Raw genomic sequence first — 27,747 nt, forward strand, 5'->3', positions numbered from 1 at the left:
GATGCCTGGGGAGCTGGCTCAACAGTGGGAGCAAACGAAGGCGCACCTAGACCAGCAGGATAATGGGAAACCAGTGAAGCAGAAACCTCATTGCACTGCACAATGCAGTCACAGGAACTTTGGGAAGTTGGCTAAAGCTGGAAATGCTATGTCATCTATTTAGCACATGCAGATGTGGAAAATACAACAAAGATCTGCACATTAAAGATCACACTGTTCCTGATCCCAGCTGATGGCAAGGTTATCTTCTGGGAGGGGAGTGAGCTTGTATCAGAGGACATGTGGCAGTCAGATAACTCAACACTGTGGATGGAAGTCAACTTACAGTGTGCAGGTGAACAAACCAACCAAATCCTCAGAAAAAAATCTTACCACTGAGGAGCACTCAGTGTATCATGGTGCTCGGAGTGGAAGGCTGGTGCAGCCCCTTTGCAGAGGAGATGAGCAAAGATAAAAGTCTGATGCAACACCAAACTATCTGAACTGAAAGTTGGTTAATTAAGTCATGAAAGCCCGGTGACAAGAAATTCTGCCTTAATAGATCCTCTCTGCTGAGTGCACAAAAGAAATAGCGAGGGGAAGAAATTCTAGTGATGAATACGTTAAATTTGACATTCATACAGACTTAGGTTTGGCTGGGCCTGATGGGGTTGAGCTACATGTTTAGTGTGAGTAATGCATTTTGAACTTTAATGGTGCACATTTCTGGTATGACTCAAATGCACAGGAGTGCCAGCAAACACTGCAGGCCTTCCTGCCTCCAAGCACCTGACCTGGCACCAGCCTTCAAAGAGAAGAGCTCTGCCAGGAGTTATCATTTATTCTCTATCACAACTTCCCAAACTTCCCTTTTTTAAAAAAGTCTCTGGAAATGATGATTTTTCTTTTAGGCAAATGTAGGCTGGTCTAGACATACCCATGGTTGTGAAAAAGCTATGCAGTATCATCCTTTTCTTTTAGCCTGCACCTTAATAATACATAAATGAAAAATAAAGAGATCTCTTCCCACCAGAAAAAAATGAGCTTTGTCCTCACTATGGGTAATAAATTACAGGATAAATAATCTGTAATCTATCATGCTGAAATATCAGTTTGGTTACTTTTGTTGCCTTTTAAGTATCTGTGCATTCAGGGCCACAGCAAAGGCTAAAACACCTGGCTCCCATTAAACTGTAGCAATCCACCAAAACATGCATCTGTTTAACTGCAATAACTTTTAACAACGAGGCTTGCTCAGGTAGGCATGCCTTTGTGGCATGTGAGTACCAAGAGCAGAAATTTCATGGGAAATTTCTGAGGCTACCAAGAGCAGAAATTTCCCTCCAGAATGTATAAAAGGAAGTAAGAGACTATTTTTTTAACGTTATCTGACCAAATTTCCATCCTACTTATTCTACAGAATATCTCCTTGCTCAGGGACTGCCTAAACATTGGTCAGTGGTGAGCAGTAGTATTGTGCAGCACTTATTTTTTCTTAAGTTTTATTCCCCCTCTCTCTTTTTAATTATTATCATTATTATACTGCTGTTTTTAGTTATTGTTAGTAGTAGTAGTATATTTTACTTTGTTTCAGTAATTAAACTGTTCTTATCTCAACCCACGAGTTTTATTTTTTTTCTGATTTTCCTCCACATTGTGAATGTGTGAGTAAGTGGGATGCATATTTTCACTCCTGAACATATAAAAGAAATAACAGACTATTTTAGTATAATAGCTGGCCAAATCACCCACACAACATCTGGACTAAAGTTGCAGAAGCAAATGGAATTATTACAGCTTTATATGAATACAAATGTTACTGGAGTTTGTAACAAGACAAGTTTTTCACACCCAGTATCACTGCAGTTTACACTCTTCTGTCACCAGTGTCAGGCAACAGGAAATTAAATGAGTCCCACAAAAAATGATGTTAGCATGTGGGATCTCTGAGCAGACAATCTCATGCTATGCCATACTTCATGCCATGACCAAATTCTGCCCCACAGTGCTCAGCAGCATATCTGACAGAGGTCAGCAGGAAAAGCATTGTTTTCCAAGCACAAAGCACCACACAGAGCTGTGCTCCTCTTAGCAGATCCCCAGCCCACTGGATTTGCTTTACATTGGAAATGAGAATGGGATTTTGACTCCTTCTTGTCTTGTCATGACACCCAATAGTGGCTCTTTTAAAAAACAGTACTGCCTGGGAACTGGACTAACTCATGATGTGCATTTCTATGAGCTCATATGAATCCCTTGACATCGAACCACAAACAGAGAACAAAACCTAAGATCCCCCTTCCCCGGTAATCCACCAGGGGAAATCTGGATTCCTGCCCAACACCATGTATGTGTACTAGAGCTTAACCCAAGAAAAAAAAAAAAAATTGTGGGGGAAAAACCAGCCAAACCAGTAACAAAAATCATAATTGCTGTCAGAGATCAGGGGTGGTGGGAGGGAGGAGAGTTTGCATTCATTACATTCACTTTAGTGAAGCTGGAGGAGGGGGGCAGGCTGGATAGCACACTGTAGACTGTCTTTCAGTATTAGACAGAGGGAACTTTTTTGAAAATTAAGATTAGTACAAAAAAGAAATCATCGTAAAAACTCCCAAGCAAAATTACCTGCTCTTATTTTAGATTTGTCTTTGAAGGATTGTACAATAGGTTGTTTTTTTAAGTATAGATTTAAGTACATATACATAGAGGATTTTTTCCAATTGACATTCATCTTGACAAATGGAGATGCAATCACATGGGGCTGACCAGGTTTCCTACAGCAGCTGTTTGGTGGAAAAGGGCTGCAAGAGCCCATGGCAAAGGTGCTGGGCTGCCTGGGAGGCAGTGGGTGGACAGCCATGGCTCAGACCACACATCAGCAGCAGGCAGCTGCTGGAACCTGGGCAGACTCATTGAGCTGGCTCCATCACAGCTTGAGAAGTGGTAACATTTGTGTAGGACTGGGATGTGAGGTACATATGTGTGTCCTACTGCATTGAACAGCTAGATGAATAACCCACCTGAGAGCTAGAGGCAGTCTTCTCCAAAATAACCATGGATGGTCAATGAAAGGGGAGTTAATGAAACAGCAGCTCAATCAAACCCCTCGTCTTTCTTACTAATCAGGTAGAACAACCCTTCTGAACAAGGCAAGGGTTGATGCTAAGAGTATTCATCACTGATGTGGGAGAAAGGATCAGCGTGGGAATGACTGAACAATTTTAGTTTAGTCCATTGAATCCATTCCCATCAGTGACAGGTTTCCTGCTCTGTGTGTTAGATGTGGGACCTGAGAAATGGAGCACTCCAATGTACTTTTAACTCTAGATTTTAAGGAGCCTTTGCAGTTTCATGTAATCTGAAATGATAACTTTTTTGTGTTGTGGTTTTCTCTTTTGGGGATGTACATATTAGACTATAATCTCCTACTCGAGTATGCAGGATAAAATTATGCAGCCACTGCTCCCTGTTGCTCTCACCTGTACAAACCATGCGTTATATCACCAAGATTAAATCATGTGCACAAAATTATGCTCAGCATGATTTTTTTGGGGGGGATTTATACCCAAAATATGTATTCAACATCTAAACACTTAGGGAAGTTCTCCATGAACCCTCTCAAATACTGCCTTCAGCTTCGAAAGTTTTTTATCACATCTGTCAGTAAAATCTCCAGGTACTGAAGATAGCTGTAGTGAGTCTGTGTCCCAGTTCCCACACTTCAGAAGCCTTCCTGCTGCCAGTCTCAGCAAGACTCTCAAACAAAGCATCAACCTAGACACATGGACTGCCAGGTCTTGGTTCTACCAGATATCCCTGCTTGCTCATTGCCTCCTAAACACAGCTAGAGATGAGCAGGGTAAGTTTACAATTTTTGTTCGGTAGGTTGACCATCCTCTGGACATAGCTGATCAAAGGCCATGCCATGCCTGTTCAAAAGAGGAGCTGAGCATCCAGTATCCCCGTCCCAGGTGGGAAAGACACCTCAGAATATCCCAAGAGCTTTGGTCTCATGATGGGGGCTATTTTTGTGTGTTTATCCTAATCACTGAACTGCCCTTTTTCCTATGCCTATCACTGCCAGTATAAAGGCCATAGCTGCCAGGTAATAGTGGTTTAACTGACTTCAGACACCTTTGAGAAATGGGGTGGCAGAGATTAGGACAGTCTGCAAAAAGTGCAGGGACATCAGGATGAAAGACAGATGGCAAAATGGTGATCAGGTCAGTAGCTCAGTGTTAGGTGTTTCAATCTAACACAGTACATACTGTTTAATGACTCCAAACTTATTAAGTGGCCTAGTACTTCAGATCATGCCAAAGACTTGACAGGCAGAGCACTGAAATATCAAAAGATAAATCTATGCACTCTCTACACTGAAAATGTACTAAGTGCTTTCTTCTTCTCTATACCATGTTATCTGTGAATTGAGTGGTTATATCCCTGAGAAATCCAGAAATGTAGATAATATTCTGATCATCTTATGTTCATATGAAGTATGAATGTGTAAGCCTGCACAGCAATCCCTTCCTGCACTATATTACAAAGAATTCCAGTATAATACAAGTTGTCATTAAGCCATTTGTTTCATATTTGGATTGTTTAGCCTGGAGAAAAAGGGGCTCAGGAGAGACCTCATCATGCTCTACAACTACATGAAAGGAGGCTGTATCCAGGTGAGAGTCAATCTCTTCTCCCAGGTAAAAGTGATAGGACAAGAGGAAATGGCCTCAATTGCATGAGGGGAGTTTTAGATTAGATAATAGGAAAAATTCCCTCACTGAAATGATTATCAGGCATTGGAACAGCCTGCTAAGGAAAATGTTTGAGTCCCCTGGGAGTGTTCAAAAGAAGTGTGGATGTGGCACCTGGAGACATGGTTTAGTGGTATTCAGTGATCTTGGTGATTTCTTCCAATCATAACAATTCTATGATTCTCTACTAGCTTTGTCTTTCTGCTAAGAAAAAAAATCTCTGGGTATCAAAGATATGTGTCTTAGAAAAGAGCCTTCTTTTCTAAGTGAAGTGGTCACAAAAAGGGAGACTCCAAATAAAAGTTCTCTATTGCAGAACAGGAAGGAAAAATAGAACTTGAAGAGTTGTCTGGGCAAAGAGCAGAAAGCATCAAAAGGGTCAAAATCCCCTAGGGACATAAGGGAAATACCAGAGTATTTTTTTTTTTTAAAAGGCCCCACTAGCTTTAATGTTCCCACACAAGTAAATCACAAGAGACAGGCTGGGCACTCATTTACATGGGAGCTTCAGAATGAGACCAGCCTCATGTGACACAAGGGTTATGAGTAATGGGCCCAGAAGACAGCAGAGAAAAATCAGTGGGATCTGAGGCATTAGATCTGAAATCCTCCCTGCAGGAGTTGCAATTAGCAGCAAGTGGAGTAAATCAGCCTCGACACTCAGGGCATCATGGTGAAGGTTCTGTCTTTTCAGTGAGCAAGAGCTGGTGGCTGCTGAGAGTGGATGCCATGAGCTGCCTCCATCTCCTGCTGCCTGTCTGCAGACATCCCTCCCAATTTTTGCCTGCTCTTTCACTACTGAGGAGTCTGCCTGGTGCAAAGTTCAGCGAATTGCAGGGATGTGGGAATTCTGGGAGCTGTAAAGAAGGGGTAGGGTAGGTGTTGTTCAACAGAGCCAGATTTTCTAAAAGAAATATGCTGTAGAGATGGGGTTGGTAGGTCCAGCAGGCTCTGCTCTGTGGGGGTGTAGGCTGACTTCTAGGTTGTATGCTCTGAAAGCAAAGGTAAGCTCTGTGAGTGCAGAGGGAGCTGGGTATGGATTAAAGAGTTAATCAGGACAGACAGCAACTGAGCTGAGAGGTCATTCTCTTAGGAAAGTGTGCTCAACTGCACAGGGATGTTTGCAGTCTTGACTCCTGTTTTTCTTTTAGGTGACGAGCAACACCTAAAAGCCATGATAGTGTACAGTACTGCCTGTCTAGGCAGAGGTCTGAAACACCTGAGTGCCCATACAGGAGTTACAGTGCAGAAATCCCCTGGCAGGGAGGCTTGGTTAGGCTGAGCTTGGGATGAGAAGAAAACACTGCTTTCATGTAGTTTTTCAAACAGCAGTTGGCAGCTTGCTCTTCATGAGCAACCGAGCAACTCTGATGCCAAGGCTCCCCTGCTGTCCCTGGCAGAGGGAAGGTTGTGGGCCTGCTCTCTGCCTTTGGGGCTGCACACACAGCTGTGTGGAGGCTGGGATCATGTGCTGCCATCACCATCTCCCAGGGTGGCACTCAAGAACCACGTGTTGGGAATTCCTGAAACAATTGATGGATCAACACAGAAAGCCAAGGCAAGCCAGTATAGCTTAGGTGTTGTTGCAGTCCGCTCCTGCACCATCCATACTCTCCCACACTAATTCTTCTGGGGACTGAAAACACTCTGCACCCACAGGAGCCAGCTTCTTATACCCAGGTCCTTCAAAAGAACCAAGAGCCCTTTCTGAGAGAACACCCACTTACAGCAAGTTATCACCTCTTCAAAGCCTTGACTTCATCATCTGCTCCAAGGAGCAGTTGGTAACATGCTGAACAGTAGTGCTGAACAGGAAGGCTTCCTTCAGGGGGTGTCCCATCAACTATGCTCCCTTGCATAGATATAAAAATAACAAATTCAATCCTTCAATAATTTATTTCTTTATACCAGAGAAAGTTTTTCAATTATACATTTAAGTTTGTAATTTCAACACTAGAGTAAATATATGTAAAAAAAACCTAGCTGTGCAAATTTCAAATTGCATTGTTTCAAATAATATAAATATTTTAATAAAACATACGTTCACATTAAGGTTCACAAAATATATAAAATTTAACAGAAATAAGTAATGAGTTATTTAATTTTTTTTCTTTTTATAAACTTTTTTTTAGTAACTAGAAAAAGATTCTAAACTTGAGAAGCAAGTTAGAAGAGGTATCACCTCCAAAATCATAGCAGCAAAATAGATGCTGAAAACTTAAAAGGTGTAAAAGGAGAAGAGAGAAGCAGGTAAGGGTACAGTGGTAAAGCTGAGGTTGCTAAAGAAAGTATTGAAGAAGTGATTGAGGAAGATTGAGAAGTGGATGAATAAACTTCAGGAGTAAAATCTCAATCCTGAAGAACTCTTGTTACTGAGCTCCCAGCTGTTTGCATGGTAACAGAATCACATTAAGGATGACAGAAAGTGTGACAGAAGTGGGGAGAGAGGGTACGAACAGCACACACATACTCCTGACAGTTGCAGTGCAAGAGAGACAAGAGTCAATCTCGTTTCAGAAGTGAAGACAAAGGGCTTTGGGGTTTTTCTTGTCTGTTGGAGGTAATTCCTTCCACACAAGTGGGAAATGGCAGGATGCATTTTCCCCATCGCATGCATTTCTTCTGTAACTTCTGCCTTTCAGCTGTGTTGGGATTTGGGAAAGGATCTAAATGCTGGTTAGGTTAAGCAGGTTAAAGGAGTGCTGGTCTTGTTTCTGGCTGTGGTTTGCCAAAGGCTCTGCAAACTCAGAACTGCTTGCTGTTATCACCCTAAATGCCTGTGATGAGCTCTGTAAGAACAGCAAGGACACGGGCAAACCAAATCACGTTTCTTCAGATGTCAACTGGAAGTTGCATCAGTCTGTCCTGGGTAATCCCATTCAGGAAGGACTTGCCCCTGCCTGATGTATGCAAACATAAAAAGGTCCTGCACCTCTGACAATAGACATGGCTCCTTGCCTGGAAGAGGGGAGGTATTGAGAAAGAGGCAGAACTGGGAAGTTCTCTGGATTCAAATGCTTCATACTTCCTCCTGGGAAGTCCAAGAATTAAATACGGCATTGTAGGAGCTTAGTCATGAACGAGAGCTCTGTGCAGAAGGCAATGTGACCTTCTCAGCAGTCCTTGTACGCAGTGTTTAGAGGAAGTAGAAATTTATTCCCATTCTTGGGAATAAACATGATGTGAGCAGACAGCTTATGTTTCCCCCACCCTCCAGTTCCCAGGACTGTTAAAGTGTTTTGGATGTAGCACCATTTCAGTGAAGGAAGTAGCTGGCATCGCTTTCTTGCTCCCCAAGAACAAGCCCTAGCCATAGATCTGTTTGAACTGGTAGCACTCGTTGCAGTAGCCGTTGCACTTGGCATTGCCATAGTGATCGCAGGCAGGGGCTCGGCAGCGCTGCTTGGGCGGCTCCTGTGCCGCCGGCTCCCTGGCACTCCCCGGCGGCGCCAGCTGGCCCAGGCGCCGGCACTCCGGGCACAGGTCATCACTTCTGCAGGCCAGGTTGTTTCTACACGAAGCCACAGCACACTGCCTCCTCTGGGTGCTCAGTGCCGCTCGCTGCACATCTCTGTGCTGCCCTGTTCTCTTGAAAAACATTAAAACACATTGTCAGTCGCTGTGCTGGCAGCACAAATGGCTTTTCGTTTCCTTTTTGCTCTGCTCGTGGTTTGTATAGGTAACCACTTGGGGATTATTCACAAGCACTTCTACAAAGTGCAATACCAAGAGCCAAGTTGAGTTTTACCAAATAAAATCACAAATTATGACATTTCTTAGGAAAAAATACTGGTTTTTTTATTATCTTTGGCAACCCTCAATTTTAAAATGACCAAAACAAACCAAATTTTAAAAAGCCTTGTCTGGAACAAAGACAATCTCTGATGGACTCAATAAAAAATGCAACATGAACCCCTTGACATAGTTGCACAGGTTTAAGGATAAGAAGGAAAATCCCTCTCCAACCAACAAAGCAACCTAGCTGTTGGTCCAATTGCTTTCACCAAAATTGCTGGCAAAATCCCAACTGAGGTAAACCTGAGCATGGCCATGACAACTCTAAACTGAGAATGACTTTTTATGAGCACTGCTCAACTGCAGCAGGAAAAAGTAATGATATGCTCTATGCTTGTCTTTCCATGATGGTTAAGATGCAGTCATTTGAGGGCTTTCTAGTATGGATCCCAAGCTGCTCCCGCAAGAGACAAACATGCAGCACTAAACAAGAGGAAGATTTTGAGAAGTTCACACTTACTTCTGGCTGTCTCACCAGCTGTTCTTCTGTCCTTCTGGCTTCTTGGAACCGCTGGTTCTGGGCTATAATGAAGCAGTTCTGGCAGTAGCCCTCGAGCATTGTGCTGCCCAGGGTGCCGCAGTCGCGCCGCTGGCAGGACACAGTGTTACGGAAGGCGGCAGCGGAGCTCCCCGTCTGGTCTGCTGCCGAAGACTTCCTCTGAGATCTCCTCTGGTGGCGCAGCAAAACACTGTCTGTAATGCAAAGCATCAACAGGAGCAGTTTGAATGGGCCCAACAGATCTGATGACCCAAAGCTGCTATAAAAAGCTCCCCACCTTAAAAATGAAAATTAATTAAAAAAGGTCAACTAGCCTCAAACATGGGTTTTGAGACCCCTCAGTTGGTACATCTTTCTTATGTTACATAAATAAGGGTGCTAATAAAGCCTGATTTTCATTTAAGTTGTTGAAACAGATGATTTGGGAAAAACTTGCCCTAAGTGGGAAACCTAGATCCCACTGAAGTCAAGATGAATTTCACCTTTGACTTCACTTTGACTATCATCTGTGACCTACCCATTTCAGCCTCCCCCATTTCAGTCACATTAGATAATTGAAGTACAGTGGTACAGAGCTTAAGGGGAAAAAGTGCATTACACTTTTTAGTCTCATGAAGCAATCTTATATATTCCACAATCAGAAGGAAAAAAAAATTCATTGTGAGCAATGCTGGAAAATAAGGTATTGCAAGCTAGCCTAGAAGTTCCCTAAACTGAACACATGTGGAAAGCTCAGTGTTGTGAAAGATGTCTCTGCCAACGGCAGGGGGGTTGAATTAGATGATCTTTAAAGGTCCCTTCCAACCCAACCTATGCCATGTTTCTTTATTAGTAATGGCAAACTTATCAGCAATAAAATAGTCTGAAGATGTAAGTAATAATTTTCTCTTAAATAAGCCCTTCAGGATCTATACCTCAGGGCTCTCACTGTGAAACAGGGCAGTAGCATGAAAGATGAAGATTTCATGCTGTGATTTGTTCACAGACTTTTGCCTTTTAGAAGATCAGTCTTTAAACACACGTGCATGCACACACAGGGTATTACCAAAGAAGATTTCAAGGCAGAGTATAACAACACACACCAAAGTTACCCCAAAATAGGAGTTAATTATCTACAGTCAACTTCTACATGCTCCACTTGTCAAGGCAACTACAGCAGTTACTCCACAGCATTATACCTGTTACATCCAGAACAGATAAGAGATCTACAGATTCTTCAAGGCTTTTTAAACACCTTGCTAATATAAATGATTTTCAGTACTTTCCATACATTTACATTATTTCCCTCACTGACCTCTACAACTTGTCTAGCTGTGAAGAAAATTCATACCAAAACCATGACTGCAGTGGATGGTGGAGAGGTATGAAAAGCTACCCCCTCCTGAGTTGATTTTGCTTCCATCAAAGTTGAAAGGAAGTTTTACAAGATATTTCACAGATTTCTCACACTGCTGCCATGTGCTCCTTTATGGTATGCTGGTTTTGGCTAGGGTAAAGTTAATTTTCTTGACAGTGGCTGGTGTAGGTCTGTGTTTTGGATCTGTGCTGAGCACAAGGTTGATAATATTGAGATGTTTTTGTTATTGCTGGGCAGGGCTTACACAGAGCCAAAGCCTTTTCTGCTTTTCACACTGCCCTGCTGGCAAGGGTGCATGGGAGGCTGGGAGAAGACACAGCTGAACACCTGCCTGCCCATGGCAAGCAAGTAATTAATTCTTTGTTTTGCTTTGCTTGTGTATGCAGTTTTTGCTTTTCCTAATAAACTCTCTTTATCCCAAGCCATGAGTTCTCCAGCTTTTACACTTCCAATTCTCTACCTGAGCCTGCTGGTGAGAGAGTGAGCGAGTGGCTCTCTGGGGCTTGGCTGCTGGCTGGGCTTAAACCATGACAATGGGATAATAACAGACAGAAAATCACCTTCTCACACTGTTCTCATTATCCCTGCCCTTTTATCACCCAGTACACACAGAACTTCACAGTTCAAGGAAGCTGATCTGCAGCCAAGTGTGTCAAAAGCTCACTCCATCTCCACTTACCATGGTTTTCCCTGTACTCAAAGAAACACAGCGTGCAAAAGCCCTCATTTTGTGGTGTCCCAAAAAACTTGCAACCAGGTTTCCTACAGAGGTTGCCTCCCCTGTTCTCCTCGGGAGGCAGTGCTGGTGGCGGGGGCTCCTTGCCATTGCTGTTGGGAGCCTGATGGCAGGAGTGCTGGTGGAGGATCTGTGAGATCTGGGACGGGTCAGATGTTGATCTCTGGTGGCAGGTGGGCAGGAAAGCGGGACTGCCATTTGGGGACTGCTCTGTAGACCTTTTGAAGCAGGTGCTGCATATACCATTGAAGGTCCTCTTGGCTTTTTGACGGCACATTTTGCACGTGGCATAGTCTAAGTGTCTCTGGTCATCCAAGTTGTTGCAGGGGCTGAGCTGTCTGGAGTTGTAGCAGCGTTCACACAGCCCATTGTGGTGCACATTCAATGTGAAGGGGCAGTCTGGGGTCCTGCACTTCATGGCTGTGGTTTCACTGTACAGGAAAAGGCTCGGAGCGGTCGGAGGTGCAGAGCGAGGCTCTGTGACAGGACCTTCAGATGTCCAACCCCCAGGTTCACAAATATCCCCACGGGAGGAGCCTGACCCAGCTGCCTTCAGCTTCTCAGGTGCTGCTTTGGAGGGCTGCTTTCTTCCTTTGCTTCCTTGGGACCTCTGCTCAAAGCATTCGTGGCAATAGGGCTGGGTGTTCACAGACATGTAGAAAGGGCAATTTGGCGTTTCACATTTCATCTGTAAGAGGGAGAGCTGGGAAAGTGACAGCTCCTGTCTGTTCCTGGAACATGTCTCTCTTCTACCAGGTTCAGCATTCTCCTGCCACTTCTTGTACTCATGCTGTACCAGTTGAAAGTAATCTTCCACGAGGTTTATTTCTTTGGGTAGGTTGCCTTCATCTAACCTGACAGCCAAAAAAGGAAGATTGCATCAGTGGTTGAAAAGAACAGATGGTGGGGGTGGAAGCAAATACAAGCAATGTGGGAAGGAAATGTAGATTTAAAGCACATCCATATTACTCAGACAAGAAGATCTGGGATGTTATGCTATTGGTGTAAATGGAAATAATTTTAAAAGCAGGTGTTCAGTGATGGAGACTTTCACATCTGAAATAAATGTCCTGACACATTGCTAAACACCTTTATTAGGTGAGGGTTTTCTGTCTCAGAGCTGTTTGCACAAAGAATATGGGTAATCTCACAGAAGCAGAAAGTTCCCTAAATGGTAAATTTCTCTGAGGACCAGTGCTCAACTGAGCAGACTTAGAGTAGAAGACCTCTTTCTTCACCAACCCACACTAAGAACAAGCCTTCCTACAGTGGGCTCAGCATTTCATGATAGAGCTTATCATGAAATCTGCTCCTGGTTCTGCCCTGTTGGATTTGTATCTACCAGCAGAATTCTTCTAACAAACGGTGGGGCTTCAGCGTGGTGCATGCAGTGCTAGCATCCATCACACCATCCTTACTCTGCCTCCAGCTGCAAGGAAAACCCTACACTGGAGATTCCATGCCACAGTTGATAGGATGAGGAGCTAACAACTTCTGGCAATTCTCCAGAACATATCTGGGAAGAGCAACTAGGGAAGCCCAAGTGCTACCCATTACATGTGCATATATCCTTCAGGTAGAAGGATTTCAGTTTTCAAGGTCTTTACACCTGAACCAGCCAACAGCACAGACTCCTGTCCCTGAGGATACAGGGAGTTACTTCCCTCCGTCAGTTCTGAGGGGACTGGCTGGGCATCACTGCCAGTGTCCACTGAATATGAGAAGCTGATGGGTGTTGCCAGCTGCTCCCTGCATGTTACTGATGCTCAGCCATCAGGGGGATAAGCAGAGACGCTGGTTCCTCCACTGGCCACAGCTTCCTGCCTACTGCCACACGAACAGCCCAGGCTATTGAGGCGTCTGTGCTCAGAACATACTGCCAAGTACTTTCCCCAGGGCAGCCAAAATCACACCAACTGCCCATTATGTGCCCTTACACAAAGCACAAGAGCTTGGGCTAACTAGTTCCTGCATTCAACTACTTTTCAGCCACCCTCCTCTGCAATCCAAAAGTCAGTGAAACTGATCAAATGGATTTTTTCTTCTAAAATGCTAGTTTCAGTTTGCTAAGTATGAACACATTTTTACCTTTAAATCTGAGACTGGCCTCAGCTCATACTACTTCAAAACATATCAACAGTAATGCAAATGTTTAGTATTTAAAGTAGTAACCACACGGGACACCTAGGAAGGAAGGAAAGACCAAAAGAACACACTGGGCTGCCCAGCTTGTCTCACCTCTGTAAACAAGATAACTTTGAGGAAACAGGAATGACACTCACTTTGCAGCATTAATTAGATGAGTTGTACCATGATCCCAGCCTTGCACTGGAATTTCTATCACTATCAAGTACTCTTTTAGCAGCTGCTCTTTTTCCCTCTCTTCTGCATCTGTCAGAAAGTGCACATTCAAATCCTCAAATCGGCCTTGTTCACTGGTGACCAGAGGGACAGCCCGGATTTCTGTGGGGAAACAAGATGGATTAACCATAAAATGCAACACATGGAGGTATCACCACTAAATTTTTGAGAGAGGGGAAAATAGCTGGGCAGAGTGATCAGTTTCTATATGGAATCACTGAAGGCAGTCGCAGACACAGCTACATCACAAACTTAGCCCCATCCCACAGTAGTTTTAATGTCCCCATAAGCAAGTATCTTCTCCACATGAACAGGATTGTAGGGCCTTGTTTGTTATGCCTTTTGGTGGGATGATGCTGTAACCTGAACCTAGAGAACTGCTGTCCACTCAGAAGAGATGCATCAAAACTGGTAAAGCATATATTTCATTATTCCTGCCAGGCAGTGGTACCCTGCTGTGAGACTGCTTTCTTCTCCTACGAAGTGAAAGCAGAACAGAACACAATAAAGCAGAGGCTACCCTTTGAAAAATTCCAGTCTGCAAGCAGGTGACTTGCACTCTACTTTCAACCAATATCTTGAAGGTAACATTGAGTTTCTACTCAAATTCACAGAAAAATTCTTTCTGCTCACATTTTAATAATATATTTCAAATAAATCTTATTTAACTTTAAAAATGTAAACCTAAACCAGATCACATTTCAAATGCATTATCAGCATAGTGGTTTTGAAAAAGGAACAAAAATACCAAATGAAGTACTTGAAAAAATACCTGGCCCACTGTCCTTCAGAGTCACCAGTGGTGTAAAATGCATGTTGTCATAGCCAAGCACAATTGGGTATCTGTAGCATTCTTCAGCTGGCCACAGGAGAGGCAAGTAAACACCACCAACATTCAGAGGAGCAAAACTGGAGCCTGACTCTAAACTTCTAACCACTTTATCTGCAAAAAGAAGAAAAAGATAAAACAAGTGAGTGTGTGCTACAGGCAAGAGAAAACGTATGCTGGGGGTTTTAGAATAATTGCTGAAAACATCGTGTTCTGAAATGCATCTACCTCAAAACAACAGTTGACTAAGATTACTAACACAGCACAAAAGAAACACAGTAGGCAACTCACCTGCAAGGACAATGACCGGCCTTCTGAGGATGTTAGCAAGGATGAAGATGTGAATTTCTTCCAGTGCATTATAGGGAAGTCTGTTTCGAGCCCCAGATATTTCTGGGGAGGTCATTTCAATGAGGTATTCCCACTCCTCCTCCCAGTTCTGAGGAAAGAAACAGCTGTCACCAATGGTTCAAAGACATGGAGGTCAGGAACCAGCTGCAGCACAGCAGTGCTCAAATAATCCCATTTTCCCATCTCCTCCAAAGGAAGCCTATTTCTGCTCTCCATTAATGCCAGGATCCGTGAAGCCACAAAGCCAACAGAATCAGCAAGGCAACGCTGGCGAGCACTCAGCACACAGCACCATTCCCTTACCCGGGTGTCATAACGGAGCCCTGTTTCCACAAACTCCTGGGATTTAACAGCCTCCCGCTGCCAGCGGAGCTTGAAGTTCTGTGTGTCAGTCTCCCTGAGAGCACTGAACAATGTTTTTCTTAAGACAAGGTCGATGTCCTCGATACCCCACATGTACTGCGATGCAGCATGCATAAGGCAATTTCCATCACCTGCAAAAAAAAAGAGAAGAGTGCATTATTTTCAAATGGCTACTTAAATAAAATGCTACAAGCCTGTGGGATGCAGAATTACACTGCACATATGCATATTCCCTGTGCACTTCTCTCTAAGCCTCAGACAGAAGGGTTGTAAAGAAGAAGACCAGAGTTGTGGTCTCTGTTCAAAGACAGAAAGAAAAACTTCCTTCCCTGCTGGTTTTGTCTCTGTACCAATCCAAGTTGAGCTGTCATCCAGCAATGCCCCTTGCCTATCTTACTTAACTTTGACTGATATCACAAACTAAATTTTGGGGTCAACTACAAAGGTCAAACACAGCTGAAATAGCTTTTTAAAACATTAACAAAGCCATCTTAAAATTACAAAAAATATATGTAAAACTCCCTCATTGGTATTTATACAATATACACCCAATGGCATGAGATTGAGATAATGGAAATCATTAAAAAACGTTATAGTAACACCAAGCCTCACATCCCCTGATGAACACTGCTTGGCACTTGGCTGTGCTTGATGGAGGAATTGTAATAAAAAAGGAGACAGAAAGGGAATGGCAGGTGATTTATGTAAAGCAATCACAGGAACACCTCTGGCCTTCCTCTCAGAAGTGACAGCGTGTTGGGTTGTTACATATATTACTTAGAGGACTGTTTTTTAAAATACAAAATTACAACTAAGTCAATGAAAAACAGTGATTCGATTTTCATTTATACAACACCCTTGCATTGAAAAATTCTTCTTTACAGGTAGGAAGGATTGTGATATTCTAGAGTTTCAGAAGGGAAACAGACTCAGAGGAGATAACTAACTTAATTAAAAGGTGTGATCAAAAAAAAAAAAAAAAAAAAAAATCTATGTCTGGGTTTCAAATTCTATCTCTAGTCATCTTCTCCAAAAGGGGATGTCTCCCCTGAAAGGCAGACATCAAGAATCATTACTGTCATGTCCTCAGATGCAGAACTAGGTATGATGCTTACCACAGTGGGAAACAGATTCACCCAATGCTAAGAAACCACAGCAATTTTCTTGGAATAGAAGACATCAACCCTGGTAAAGCTACTAGATTTTTCTCACATGAAAAAACCCAAACAAAAACACCCAAAGAACTCTCACAAAAGAATTAAACCCAGTTTGCCACATACATTATGAGCTCAATTAACCATTTGTGAACACTTTAGCTACTTATTCTGTGAAATTGAAGAGAAAAGCCTACAACAGACTCCAGTTCCCAAATAAGATACAAACTGAAATGCACTCAATGCTTCATAAGTTGTTATGGGATTGGGGCATATCAAGTTCCTGCAACTGCCTTCTGTTTTCTGAATGCTATCTTGCAAAAGCTTACTTCAATTTTGCAGGCTGCTTACTTGAGCTCAAAAATCAGAGAACAACTAAGAAGACAGGAAAGCTGACTGGGTTTCCTTCTGACCAAGAAAGATGACATATTAATCCCATTAAAATTTTCCCTTTGCAAAATCTAGAGCAAAGATAAGATTAAACTTTTTCTCTCTGAGAGCTCACTTTCGGTTCTTTATTTAGAAGCACTGCCCAAAATTCCTTACACAGCACTTGGAATTCCCCCACACCGTTTGACTAGCAATTGAGCAACAGTTGTACTTTTTGTTCTGCGGGTGCAGCGTAGCCTCCCTCGGACTTTCCCAGGGGGTGTGGCTGGGCGAGCTGGAATGAGTGCCAATTCATTATACAAGTGAAATCTCTACAGCCAATAGATGCTGGAATTTTTAAATTAAAAAAAAAAAAAAGAAAAAAAAAAAGAAAAAACCCGAACAGTTTCGATTTTTGTACCTCCTACCGCTTTCCTTCTATCATCCATTCAGATGTCTGCGAAGAAATACGTGGTGATTCAAAACAGCTTTTTTAATTAAGAAAAACCCCACCACTACATAGATTGACTAACCTATTAGGTAAAATGTACATCAAAAGATCCCGTAGGAGATACTTTCTCTGTTTTCAACAGCTACAACCCTCATCAGAAAAAACCCCAGAATTTTCTGAAGAAAGCCTGACTGAGAGAACTAACATATCCCTCCCACATCTATGGGCTAAGCAGCTAAACTTTTTAAAAATATTTTTCATGCCGCATGGGAGGGAAAAAAAAGAAGTTGTTTTCTGGGATACTACAGGGCTTCTCCAGGCTTCTGCACTTCCTACAGCTCTTTCTCCTGCAAAGGTCCTTCAATGCAACTACTTTGCATAACCCACAGGTTTCCAAAGCCACTCCTACTCATGCACTTAATGACCCTGAAGCAATGAACTGAAGCCAAGTTTTTTGTCTGCTCAGTGTATGGGGAGACCACAAACCTTGCTTTGCCTTCCCTCAACCTGCCCTAATATTTCAGCATCTCATATACAGGTACGCCTGCTCATGGGTGGGATCCAAGTCCACACTACTCCCAGGTGCAACACTGGCTGAAGGTCATGAGATAAAGAAGGAGGCTAGTGCTGCTGAATGTAATGTGGTCACCAAAGAAGGTCTGTCCAGGCAGCATTAACCCCTGCAGGATTTGTATTGACTGGATATGGAGGATTCTAAAGCTGTTACTCTCTGCCCTGTGCAAAAATTATGCACATTGTCTGTTTTCCTAGAAAATCTGAGTGAAATTTTTAGATGCAACACTTGGAGTGATGTCACCTTCCCAGTACCTGAAAAGTTCTGCCTGCCCTAGCTGCAACTCTGGTCCTTCCAAAGCTCAAGATTCTATGACTTCTGTGCACACCCCTAATTGCAGTTGTAAGAATTTTACACCAAGGCAGAGGCAGCCCAAAAAGCCCACCAGAAGGCCAGTGCCTCTACTACAATTACAGACATGCACATCAGGCTTTAGGCTGAGCAGTGACATCTACTCAGTGGGTCTATTTTTATGGCTTTTGTAAAGCACAGCTGTGAACAGTTAGAGTGAGAAACACCGAAGAATTTGGAGAGGGAAAAATGTGGACCAGGAAGATAAAGGCAACGTGTATACAAGCAGATACGAAAAGAAGCAAACGCAGAACACAACATGGACTTCAACAACGCTGCAGGTCCACCACACCCAGCATTTCTGTAACTGCTGTGATCCGCTCCTTAAGCAAAGACAATGTATCTTTCATCTTCCTGAAGTCCTCACTGTCTATTCTTCCTGTGCTGTAAGGAATCCTGAGTCCGAGTTTGCAGCTGCATGACCATAAGTCATAGCCATTACCAAATCTTTCCTCCACTGAGTGTGAAATGCCTGGTGACTCTTACAATCATGTGCCAAGGTTTCCTGCTCAAGACTGTGGACAAACATTACCTGTTCAGGAAATCTTGGCACTACTGCTGTGCCTTTTCATTTGTAGCACTTAATGCAATATACACAAAGAGTAACCCAAAAGCCAAGTCCTAAAACCAGCACTGATTGTTGAAAGAAAAGGGCACTGCAAATTTTGTGTTGCACAAAGGTCAGTGTCAGTCACAAACAGGGGCCCTGAGGGAAGGCAAGAGCTGGCAAACGCAGGCAGGGAGCAGAGGATGAGGGAGCAGCCCCAGTGTGGGGTGCTGACCCCAGGGACAGCAGAGTCAGGCTCCTGGGAGGCTCCATGTTCTGAGTGCTATTGCTGTCACTGTTTTTAAAGCTGGGTCAGCAAGCAAGCATTGCCTGCCAGCTACAACAGCAGGGCTTATTTGAAGGGTATTAGCTTCTGCTAAATATATATGGGAATGCATCCCTGGTCACTCAAAGCATCTGAAGGCTCCTCTTGCCTGGCATTAAAGGATGTTTGGCACTTCCGATGAGGCAGCCGACATGTAGCAGTCAGATTCATGGGAAGGCAATGGGTTCCAAATCAAGTTTCCCTGCCTTGTTCTTGACCCTGAAGGTTACTGACATTATGAAAATATCTGTAAAATTTCCACAATATTCACATACTGTGGGCAAGGGTCTGCTACAGCCTCAGGGCAGTACATCATCTGGGAAGAATCTTAATTTCCAAAACTAAAATTAAAAGGCAGCACATTTTTAAAGCCATGTGCTTCTGTTTCAGTAATGTGAACTCAGATGCTATTCATAAAGATGCTACATTTGTATGACCTGTTTTATACTGTGAGTGCAAAGACCCACTTGTAACTCACCATTAGTCTTCAAAGGAACAAGTCTCCGAACTTCCCTGCACCAGTTGAGCTTCCTCTGGCGCTCCAGTGAAGCCTGGGTAGCCTGGTCAGTCAGGGACTTCTGAAGCGTTTCCCGAAACTGGGGACAGAACTGGCACATCCTGAACATTTCTATGGTGTATCTGTGCATAGTCCTGAAGTGATGAATTATTCCACTGGGAGGTTTGACTAGATCCTCAGGTGTCCTCTCTCTGATCTTCATAGCCTTCAGCATATTGCTCTGATACAAAGCTTGAGGAAGGATGTGCTGGCCAGCCATGTTTCTAGAAGACATCTGAAATGAAAAAGGATCATTTTATTGGCATGTTAGTGTCCTTCCATCACAGTGCCATCATTTCTGTGGAGACTGAAAAGACACTTTGAGGGTGGGATTCTGGATGGAGTTTTGCCTAAAGCAAGCACAGAGTGGATGCAGTTCAACAGAGCCTTTTGTAAATAATGCTTTTTAAAGCTCATATTCACTAACTTCTCTGCATTACTCAGATACAGACACTGATCATCTTATCCCATTCATTTGCTGATATAATTTACTGAGATATTCAAGAGGATTTATGTATAACTAAGGAAACAGCATCATCATTCAAAAAACAGCATTTAAATCAAAATAAGGATAAGAGAAGGCAAGATCAAGGGAAAGGAAAATTATCCTGGAAACTTAATTAACTGATAATTGCACAGTGTAATCCCAAACACACTTGCTAAATTTCAGCACATTTCAAGCTCTTGTTTTACTAACATGCCAAAAGAAAGCAGTTAGTGACCATTTCAGATTTCCACAGCCCATACATTCTGAGCAGTGATGGTCAGTAGAGTACAGAAAGAACCCAAAGAATTGCAAGCTGTGCTAGCATCAGTCCCATACTTACAGTGGCCAGATATGGTAGATAAGAAATTTGTCACTCGAGGACAGACTTAGGTTACTTTTCTTGAGCCTCTTTGTATTTGTGAGTGGTAGAGCTATGGCTCAGAAGTGCTTGTGCCATGTGAGGGGGTGCAGACTGCAGTGCCACTATTACTCAGTGGTAAGTCAACAGAGCTGAAAAAACATTTCCATTTGGCTCAAAACCCCCAATATATTTCCACACTAGGACATGTAATATTTACTGCCCTCCACTCCTTTCTTCAGTAAGTCTGGCCTCATGGGGTACAGCAGGAAAAACAAAAATAGAAACCCATAACCTCAAACCTGCTACACTCTATGAAATTCAGAGGACACTAACTTAGTGGCTAGTTAGAGCCAGAGGGACCACATCCTTCAAAACCCCTGTGCACTACAGTAAGAACAACAATAATAACAAAAACCTGTTTTTACAGGGAGAGACTCTCCATGCTGTCCACAACCATTCTTGCTTTGTTTAAAAACAAAGCAAAATTTGTATCAAGACAAATAAAAGTATGCATACCTAAAATGTTTAGAGTACAACTAATAACATTAGAAAAACCCACCATTGTGATTATGAATCCAAGGACAAGTATCTAGCCATACATGTGTATCAATCTGTGGACATCAAGTACAGAGAAGCAACATGAAATTGTTTATGCAGCTATTAGGAAGTTTTCTCATGGAGACAGGAGTCAGGAGGCACAGACAGAAGAAGAACTCCAGTCTGATAGACTGACAGGAAGGCTTTCCCAGGTCTTTGGAGGCAGGTCTTTCTTGCACAGAAAGGCTTCAGCACTCCTTGCCCACAGGGAAACAGCTGCTCTCTCCTCTTCACCCAGACACTTCCATGGCAACATCCACCTCCAAATGCCCAGCTACAGCTTTTGAAAAGACCCTCTCAGGTTGAGAGAGGACCTCAAACTCCAGGTGCCAAGAGCTGACCTCTATAACCTCTCTGAGAAGCAGCTGATGGAGAGATACAGTGGACAAGCCCTAAATAGATGCAGATGAAACAGGTGATGCTACAAAGTCCTACTTCAGGGTGATGTCATTCAAACACCCTAAAAGCACTAGGGACCGTGCTCAGAGCTGTCACATCTTGCAACATACGGAAAAGCTTTCCTTTAGGTAATTCAGATGGCATATTCTTATCATTTTCCCACAAGCACACAGCCTTAAAATGAAAATAACACATTTTCTCATTCATTCTCCTCACGAATACAGTTTTACACATGCTATTTATGTAATCCTGTATTTAGATGTATGAATGAATGATTCTGAGGAGGACATATAAACAACCCTTTATTAATCTGTACGATAACCACAGCTCTACTTTGCTCTGAGATGACCAAAATACTGAATTCCTGACTTATGTTAGTAGAAACACTGAGTCAATGGGATTTTTTTACACGAATAAAGACTAATCACATGACTAAGCACTACCGGCATGGACCCTTGAAATGGTTATTTCCAGCTTTAAGTAACAAAAAGTACTGAATTTACAGAAGCACTCACTGAAACTACATTATTCGATACTATGTTCTACCGGCATTTTTTCCCCTCCACACGTGGAAATTACTGCCTGTGCTATTTACAGTCATAAATGTCAATCAAGGCAAAAGCCAAGCAACCCTTATTTTCAAAATCAATGTGATAAAACAAACAGAACTCAATAGCCATTTAAGCTGGAGATTTAAAAGCAGAAAAATGAGCTACAGTTATATTAATTTATAGTCCACTGTGCTTTGCTCCATGCTACTTTAACCTTCTGAAAAGTAATGACTAGGAATTCCCAGAAAAGAACAGCTATAAACAATCATTAGACACAGCATCCTTTCCAAACGTGTAATGCTGAGGATGTTGTCTCGGGAAAGCTGAACACGGTTCTGAGATCTGCCAGCAGTTTCACAAAGTTATTTTCATTTTCTGTCCTCTATCTGAAAAACGGCAACCAATAAACTTCTCCATAAAGTAATAAAACTTCTAAACCAAACATCCATAATACCTTTTAAGCCCCCCCAGATTTTTCTGCCTGGGTCTTCGCTCGGTACAACCCAAAACACAGCGCTACTCTTGACGGAATCAGAAGATGAGGACCCATGCTCTTTTAACTGCCCCAGGAGCGGTTTACACACACTGCGTTCCGCGCCCCCTGACCGCCTGCCCCGCTGGAGCCTGGGCCAGGGGCAAGGACACAGCACGGCTCCCAGGAGCAGCACCCGAAGGCGCGGGGGGGGCTTCCCCCGGCACCGGGCCGGGAGCAGCGGGCACAGCGGGCACAGCGTCCCCGCCCGGCCGGGAGCCGCCACACGGGCCGTACGGGGGTACCGGGGGTTGTGGGGGTACCGGGGGTGCGGGCGGGCCCGCCGCCACACCCGCCCGGAGCCGAGGCGCCCTCCTGCCGAACGCTGAGGGCTCCGCCGTGCCCTGCCCAGAGCGGCGCTCACCTCAGCGCGGCCGGCTCCTCCTCCGCCGATCCTGCCCTGACTCCTGCTCAGCAGCGAGGCTGGGCCGACGGCACGGAGCTCGGATCCATCAACCCCCAGCGCGCCGGGGCTCCTTCCTTCCCTTCTCTCCACCCTCTCCGCGCCGGAGCTCCTGCTGCTCCTGCTGCTGCTGCTGCCGCCGCTGCGGAATGAAGGGCTGAGCCCAGCCGCTTGTTTTTTTCCCTTTCTGTTAAGCGCCGGGGTGAAAAAAAAAAAAAAAAAAAAAAAAAAGGGAGATTGAAAACACAACACAAAAAACCCCAGCGGGGATTTCCACCGGCAGCGCAGGGACTTTCCGGGCTGTGACAAGCGCCGCGGCCGCCGCCGCCAGGGGGCGCCGCCGCCGGGCAGCCCCGCCGCCTCCCCGCCCGCCGTGACTCACCCGCGGGATTTTCGGGAGCCGGGATGCCATTTCTTCCTTCCTTATTGCTTTCCCCCCGGGCGGGGGCTCGCCCGGCCCGTCCTGTCCCGCTGCGCTCACGGGCCGGCCCGGGGCCGCATGGCTGGGGCCGGAAGAGCCGCGCGGAGCGGCGCCCGGAACGGGCTGGGAGCGGCGGCTGCCCCGGAGCCCGCCCCGCGTCCTCATCCCGCGGAGCTGCCCTGGCACACAGCTCTCGGCTGCAGCTGCTCGGGGGGGTGCCCGCATCCCTGCCCGAGCGTCCCATGGAAAGTATTTGTTCAGACCCATGCACGTATTTACTTTTTTTTAATTAATTAATTAATTAATTTATTTTTTATTTTTTTAATTTAGATTGTATGTGCTCCACAGTTTAGGCTCTGTATTGTAAGCAACCACCACTGACTTCATTTCTTCAATCAGAGGTTAGGCCAATATATAACCCCATAATCCCAATATGCTGGTATTTTTGGCAGGAGATGTGGCTTTAATCTGGCCCTGCTCGAGGTCAGATTGTTGCAGGTAAAGGGCAGAACCTTGAGCTAAAACTATGAAGTCGGGGAGATCTTAGTGTCTGAGCATGTGTGTAAATTCTTGACTGCAACTAGCACTTTGTAGGAATCATTAAATTAATTATTGTAAGCAATTAATGCATGCCTTTTAACAATGTGCTAATATCTGCACAGTGAAAAACTCACTGAATAAAACCCCGATATTTAAGGCTTGTTAGTATGCTTTATGGATGGGATTTATGCTGGAAAAGGGGCAATTTCTTGTTCAACAGCCCTTCAATCTGAAGGCACCCAGAAATTAAACACAGTGCAACAAAGTTTATTGCAGTACTAAAAGACTCATTTTTCGAGATGATGAGCTCCTACCTGTTCCTGAGTATCCACCCCTCCCACTGGCAGGATGAGAAGCCAGGGTTGCTGCACACCTTGAAATCAGATCTTAAATATTGACTCCTTCAGAGAACAGGTGGATTTTGGAAGAGCTCAGCTTTGAACTCTTCCTTCACCTCACCTCCAGCAGCAGCAGCTGGCTCAGCTTGTGCTCTCGTGTCACACAGCAGGGTTATGTGGCTACATGATCTTTGCCAGGGTTTACAGGCTCTGCTGGCTCTGCACAGCAGGCCATCCTTCCCCTCTGCCTTTGTTCAAAAAGAAGTCAAGGATATGGTTGGAAAAATAATATTCCCTTCCAGTTTTTTTTTTTTTTTTCCTCCTCGGAGAGTTTTCTTTTAAAGATTTTTGTGGGTGTGTTGTTTTGTTTTCTTTTTGTCCCCCTAGCCTCTCTGCTGCCTTGGAATGTGTAGTTGGGTAGGAAGGCTCTGCAGTTAATGATTGGTAGCCTGCTGGGTGGCTGAAATCCAGGGGACTGGATGCCTGGGGAAACTGGGCCTGAGTGATGGCTTGCATAACTGGGGCAGCATCAGTGCTGTGATTTACACAGTGTATGTTTGTGTCAGCATCTTGCCTTTCCCTTCTCCTGCACATTTTGCCCTGTCCTTTCATGGGGACTGAGGTAGCAGATTACTGAAGTGATCTGATTAGAGAAAAAAAAAAGTTTTCATCCAAAACATTTCTCTCACGTGATATGAAGCCCAGCCCCTCACAGAGTTTTACAGACAATACATGAAGTGATGGAGGGTTTCACTTGGAGTAGGAAGTAAGAGCTAAGGCAGAAAGTAGGGAAAAAAGAGCTGCCTTGTACCCTGCTTTGTAGAGGAAACTGCAGCAAATAAATTAACAAGTAGTCCTACCCAGGATGCAGATGCTGAGACCCAGGAATACCTGAAAAGGCAACAGCTTATTTTTGTTTTCTAAATGGTAAGCACGTTTGAATATTAATAATTACTGTTTACAGCTTGATAAACTGAAAGTTGATTGCACATTGCTACAGCTGATGTTTATCAAACAGGGCTGAGCAGGATGGCAGGAATTTATTTGATCTGAGTTTGCACAGCACAGAATGAAGTTCTGTCTTGTCAACCATAACTCCTCAGCAATATGGGAATACATTAAAAACATCAGCAACATCAATAGTTATAGAATGTATGAATATACATCCCCCTCTTTTCTGAATGACTCCTGAGTTTTTTTGTAGTTATACCCTATAGTTTTTCTCATAATTTATGGTGTAATGCTTATATTTCATGAAATATAAACATATGTATAAAGGCAAGGGAAATTTTCTTCCTTGTGGTGTGTGTGTAAATACACACACATACACGCACATAACTATTTATATGCACACACATATTTTTAGGTGTGTATGGATGTCAGTACCTCTTGAGGGAAGAGGGAGGTTCTTGGCATTAAGGGCGGAATAAGAAATACTTTAATTTTCAGTTATCTACTTTCTGGTTAAGTGTAAGGCTGAAACAGTCCACTGTTACAAGTGCTAATGTTTACATGACCCTGGAGAAAGCTGTCATTGGGAATTATAGAATATCCATTTTTTGTGAAAAATTAAGCAATTAGTTTCATGCACATCGATCAATAACAATTCTTTATTGTATTTGGGAAAAAAGGAAATATCTCAAGGCCCCATTCAGCTCTATATCTATACATTATTTTAATTACTTTGCTTGTTTTTACTGTTCAGGAAGGAGTAGCTCATGCTCACTGAATTCAACCAAGACCTCAGACTGTTCAGAACACCATCACCAAATGTTTCAGAGGCTGCACTAGGAAGGATTCATTGTTAAGACAGTACTCGTATAATATTCAATGCTAGGATGATGACTATAGTAATATTTATGGATAGTAACATTCAGACTTTTAATAGTTCAATCATTTGCTGTGTCTGTTAATATCAGATAATTCTGTAAGACGTGTGATTCATCTAGAAGGGAGGAAAAGGATCATTAAAGGGAAATCCCTTTTAATGCAACAGCAGCGCTTGAGGTCATGCTTGAGTTCAGCACTTGTGTCTTCCAGGAGCTGTTCTGTTGCTTCTTTTTCTGGTGGAGAAGTGATAAGAGCTTGTCAGTGCAAAGGAAGGAGCGGGGAAAAAATCCCCTAAACATCTATCAGACAAAAAGATGTTGCTTATTACTGAATCAAGTAATGATTCAAGTAAAAAAAAAAAAAAAATAAACAAAGCCAAAAATCCCCAAATCATGTCTGCCACTTAGATAGCAAGAGCTGAACTGGTTTTGTGATTTTTATTTCCATTATACTCATCTGAATACAGTAAAAGAAACTACAGATTCCCAATAAGACTTTTGTCAGTGTATACTGGCAAGTGGCTGTACTAGAAGGAGGATTCATATGTATGCCTCTGGGCCAAGGATTTCTCTACTTTTTTGTTTGTTTGTTTATTTGTTTGTTTGGTTTTGGGTTTTTGTGTGTGTGTGTGCTCATTTTCTTCTTCTTCTTGATATCTGTGATAGAAGTGTCAGAAGTAAAGGGGCTGGAACTGCAGTGGGTTCAAAGAGGCTGAAAGTTGAAATCTTGCCTTAGCCCCTTTTGTTAACCTGAAAGTTAAGAATGTTATTCTCCCATTAAGTCTGGTGAAACAGTGTGAAAAATGAGCTATGGAGGCAGACACTGAACATTTTTAAGAACAGGTTTTTATTACCTCTAAGAGGATTAAGTAGGGCATGAACCACAGAGAGGATTGGCCTTAACCGTACTTACCTCCTGGTCTGGAGGTAAGTTTCAGCACTGTTGTCTGTGAAATAACAATGATGATAAAATCTTTGTAACTTATTTTTTATTCCTCTGATATCTGTAGATACTGCAGCAAGCCTCAGGGCCCCAAAGAATTGCAGACATAGATATGTATAGCTACATTTGAGACAGCAGCACAGCCCAGCATTACTGGCTCTCTTCAGTGCACAATACAGACAATTCCAACAAGGCCCCAGCAAGAAGTAAGAGGAAGACCAACATTATTTCTGCTTAGGAGAGCAAAGTGATTTTGATGGAGGCTCGGACTAGACTTGTGGCTAAACTGAGGCAAATAAGTACAGCAGTAGTAAGCCAAATCAAAGGCCCACTGACCTCACTGCCTGGTTTCTCACAGAGGTTGAAAAGCTGTCCAGGAAAGAGTACAGAAACAGGCTGGATTGTTCCCAATACTTTTCCATCCTGTGCTTTGTCACAGTTTCCTGTGGGATTTGGGGCTGTCTGTGGCTTACATTCTGGTCCCTCAGCTTCTGAGTTGGATGGTAAGTTTGTGAATGTTTCTCTCCTCACACTCTTCTGTTATCATGCTTGTTTAACTTTGACTACAGACTCTTTAGAATAGGATCTTTTCCTGTGCTGTGTTTGCTGTACTTTAACACCTAGACACATGGTTATTTACCATGCAGTGTGGTCCCTGCTTCCAGAGAGTTACCATCCATGTGTAGCAGACTTCATTTAACCGTGACCTACTACTGTCAGAAAAGTCTTTGATTTAGGTTGGTCTTTGTGAGCATAAAGCACTGCATAGGGATGTCTTTGCTTTCCAAAACTGCCTTAATGCACAGAGCAGTGGCTGAGTTTAGACAGTACAAGACCAATCTTTGGAACTTTTAACTCGATCTTTAGTCTGGCATAACTCCTGTGCTGCCAAAATGTCAGTGCACACCACAGCAGGGGACTCTAAAGCAGAGTCTGGTTTTGGAGCTGTTTGCATCAGTCAGCAGTTCAGCATCCATGAATCAGCAACTGCTTAA

General features: G+C 43.5%; 1 protein-coding gene across 1 annotated transcript; it reads right to left on the minus strand.

The window, feature by feature from the left end:
* Nucleotides 1-6,614: 6,614 nt before the first annotated feature.
* TNFAIP3 (TNF alpha induced protein 3) lies at nucleotides 6,615-22,949 on the minus strand. Its single transcript, XM_056488456.1, has 9 exons — nucleotides 22,643-22,949; nucleotides 19,274-19,586; nucleotides 14,965-15,155; nucleotides 14,602-14,749; nucleotides 14,254-14,424; nucleotides 13,403-13,583; nucleotides 11,064-11,974; nucleotides 8,989-9,221; nucleotides 6,615-8,321 (listed from the first exon to the last, which is right to left on the minus strand). The coding sequence occupies exons 2-9, from the start codon at nucleotides 19,584-19,586 to the stop codon at nucleotides 8,040-8,042; spliced, it is 2,430 nt and encodes an 809-aa protein (XP_056344431.1). The 5' UTR covers nucleotides 22,643-22,949; the 3' UTR covers nucleotides 6,615-8,039.
* Nucleotides 22,950-27,747: the final 4,798 nt, after the last annotated feature.

The sequence above is a fragment of the Oenanthe melanoleuca genome, chromosome 3 (assembly GCF_029582105.1).
Source record: "Oenanthe melanoleuca isolate GR-GAL-2019-014 chromosome 3, OMel1.0, whole genome shotgun sequence".
Classification (NCBI taxonomy): Eukaryota; Metazoa; Chordata; class Aves; order Passeriformes; family Muscicapidae; genus Oenanthe; species Oenanthe melanoleuca.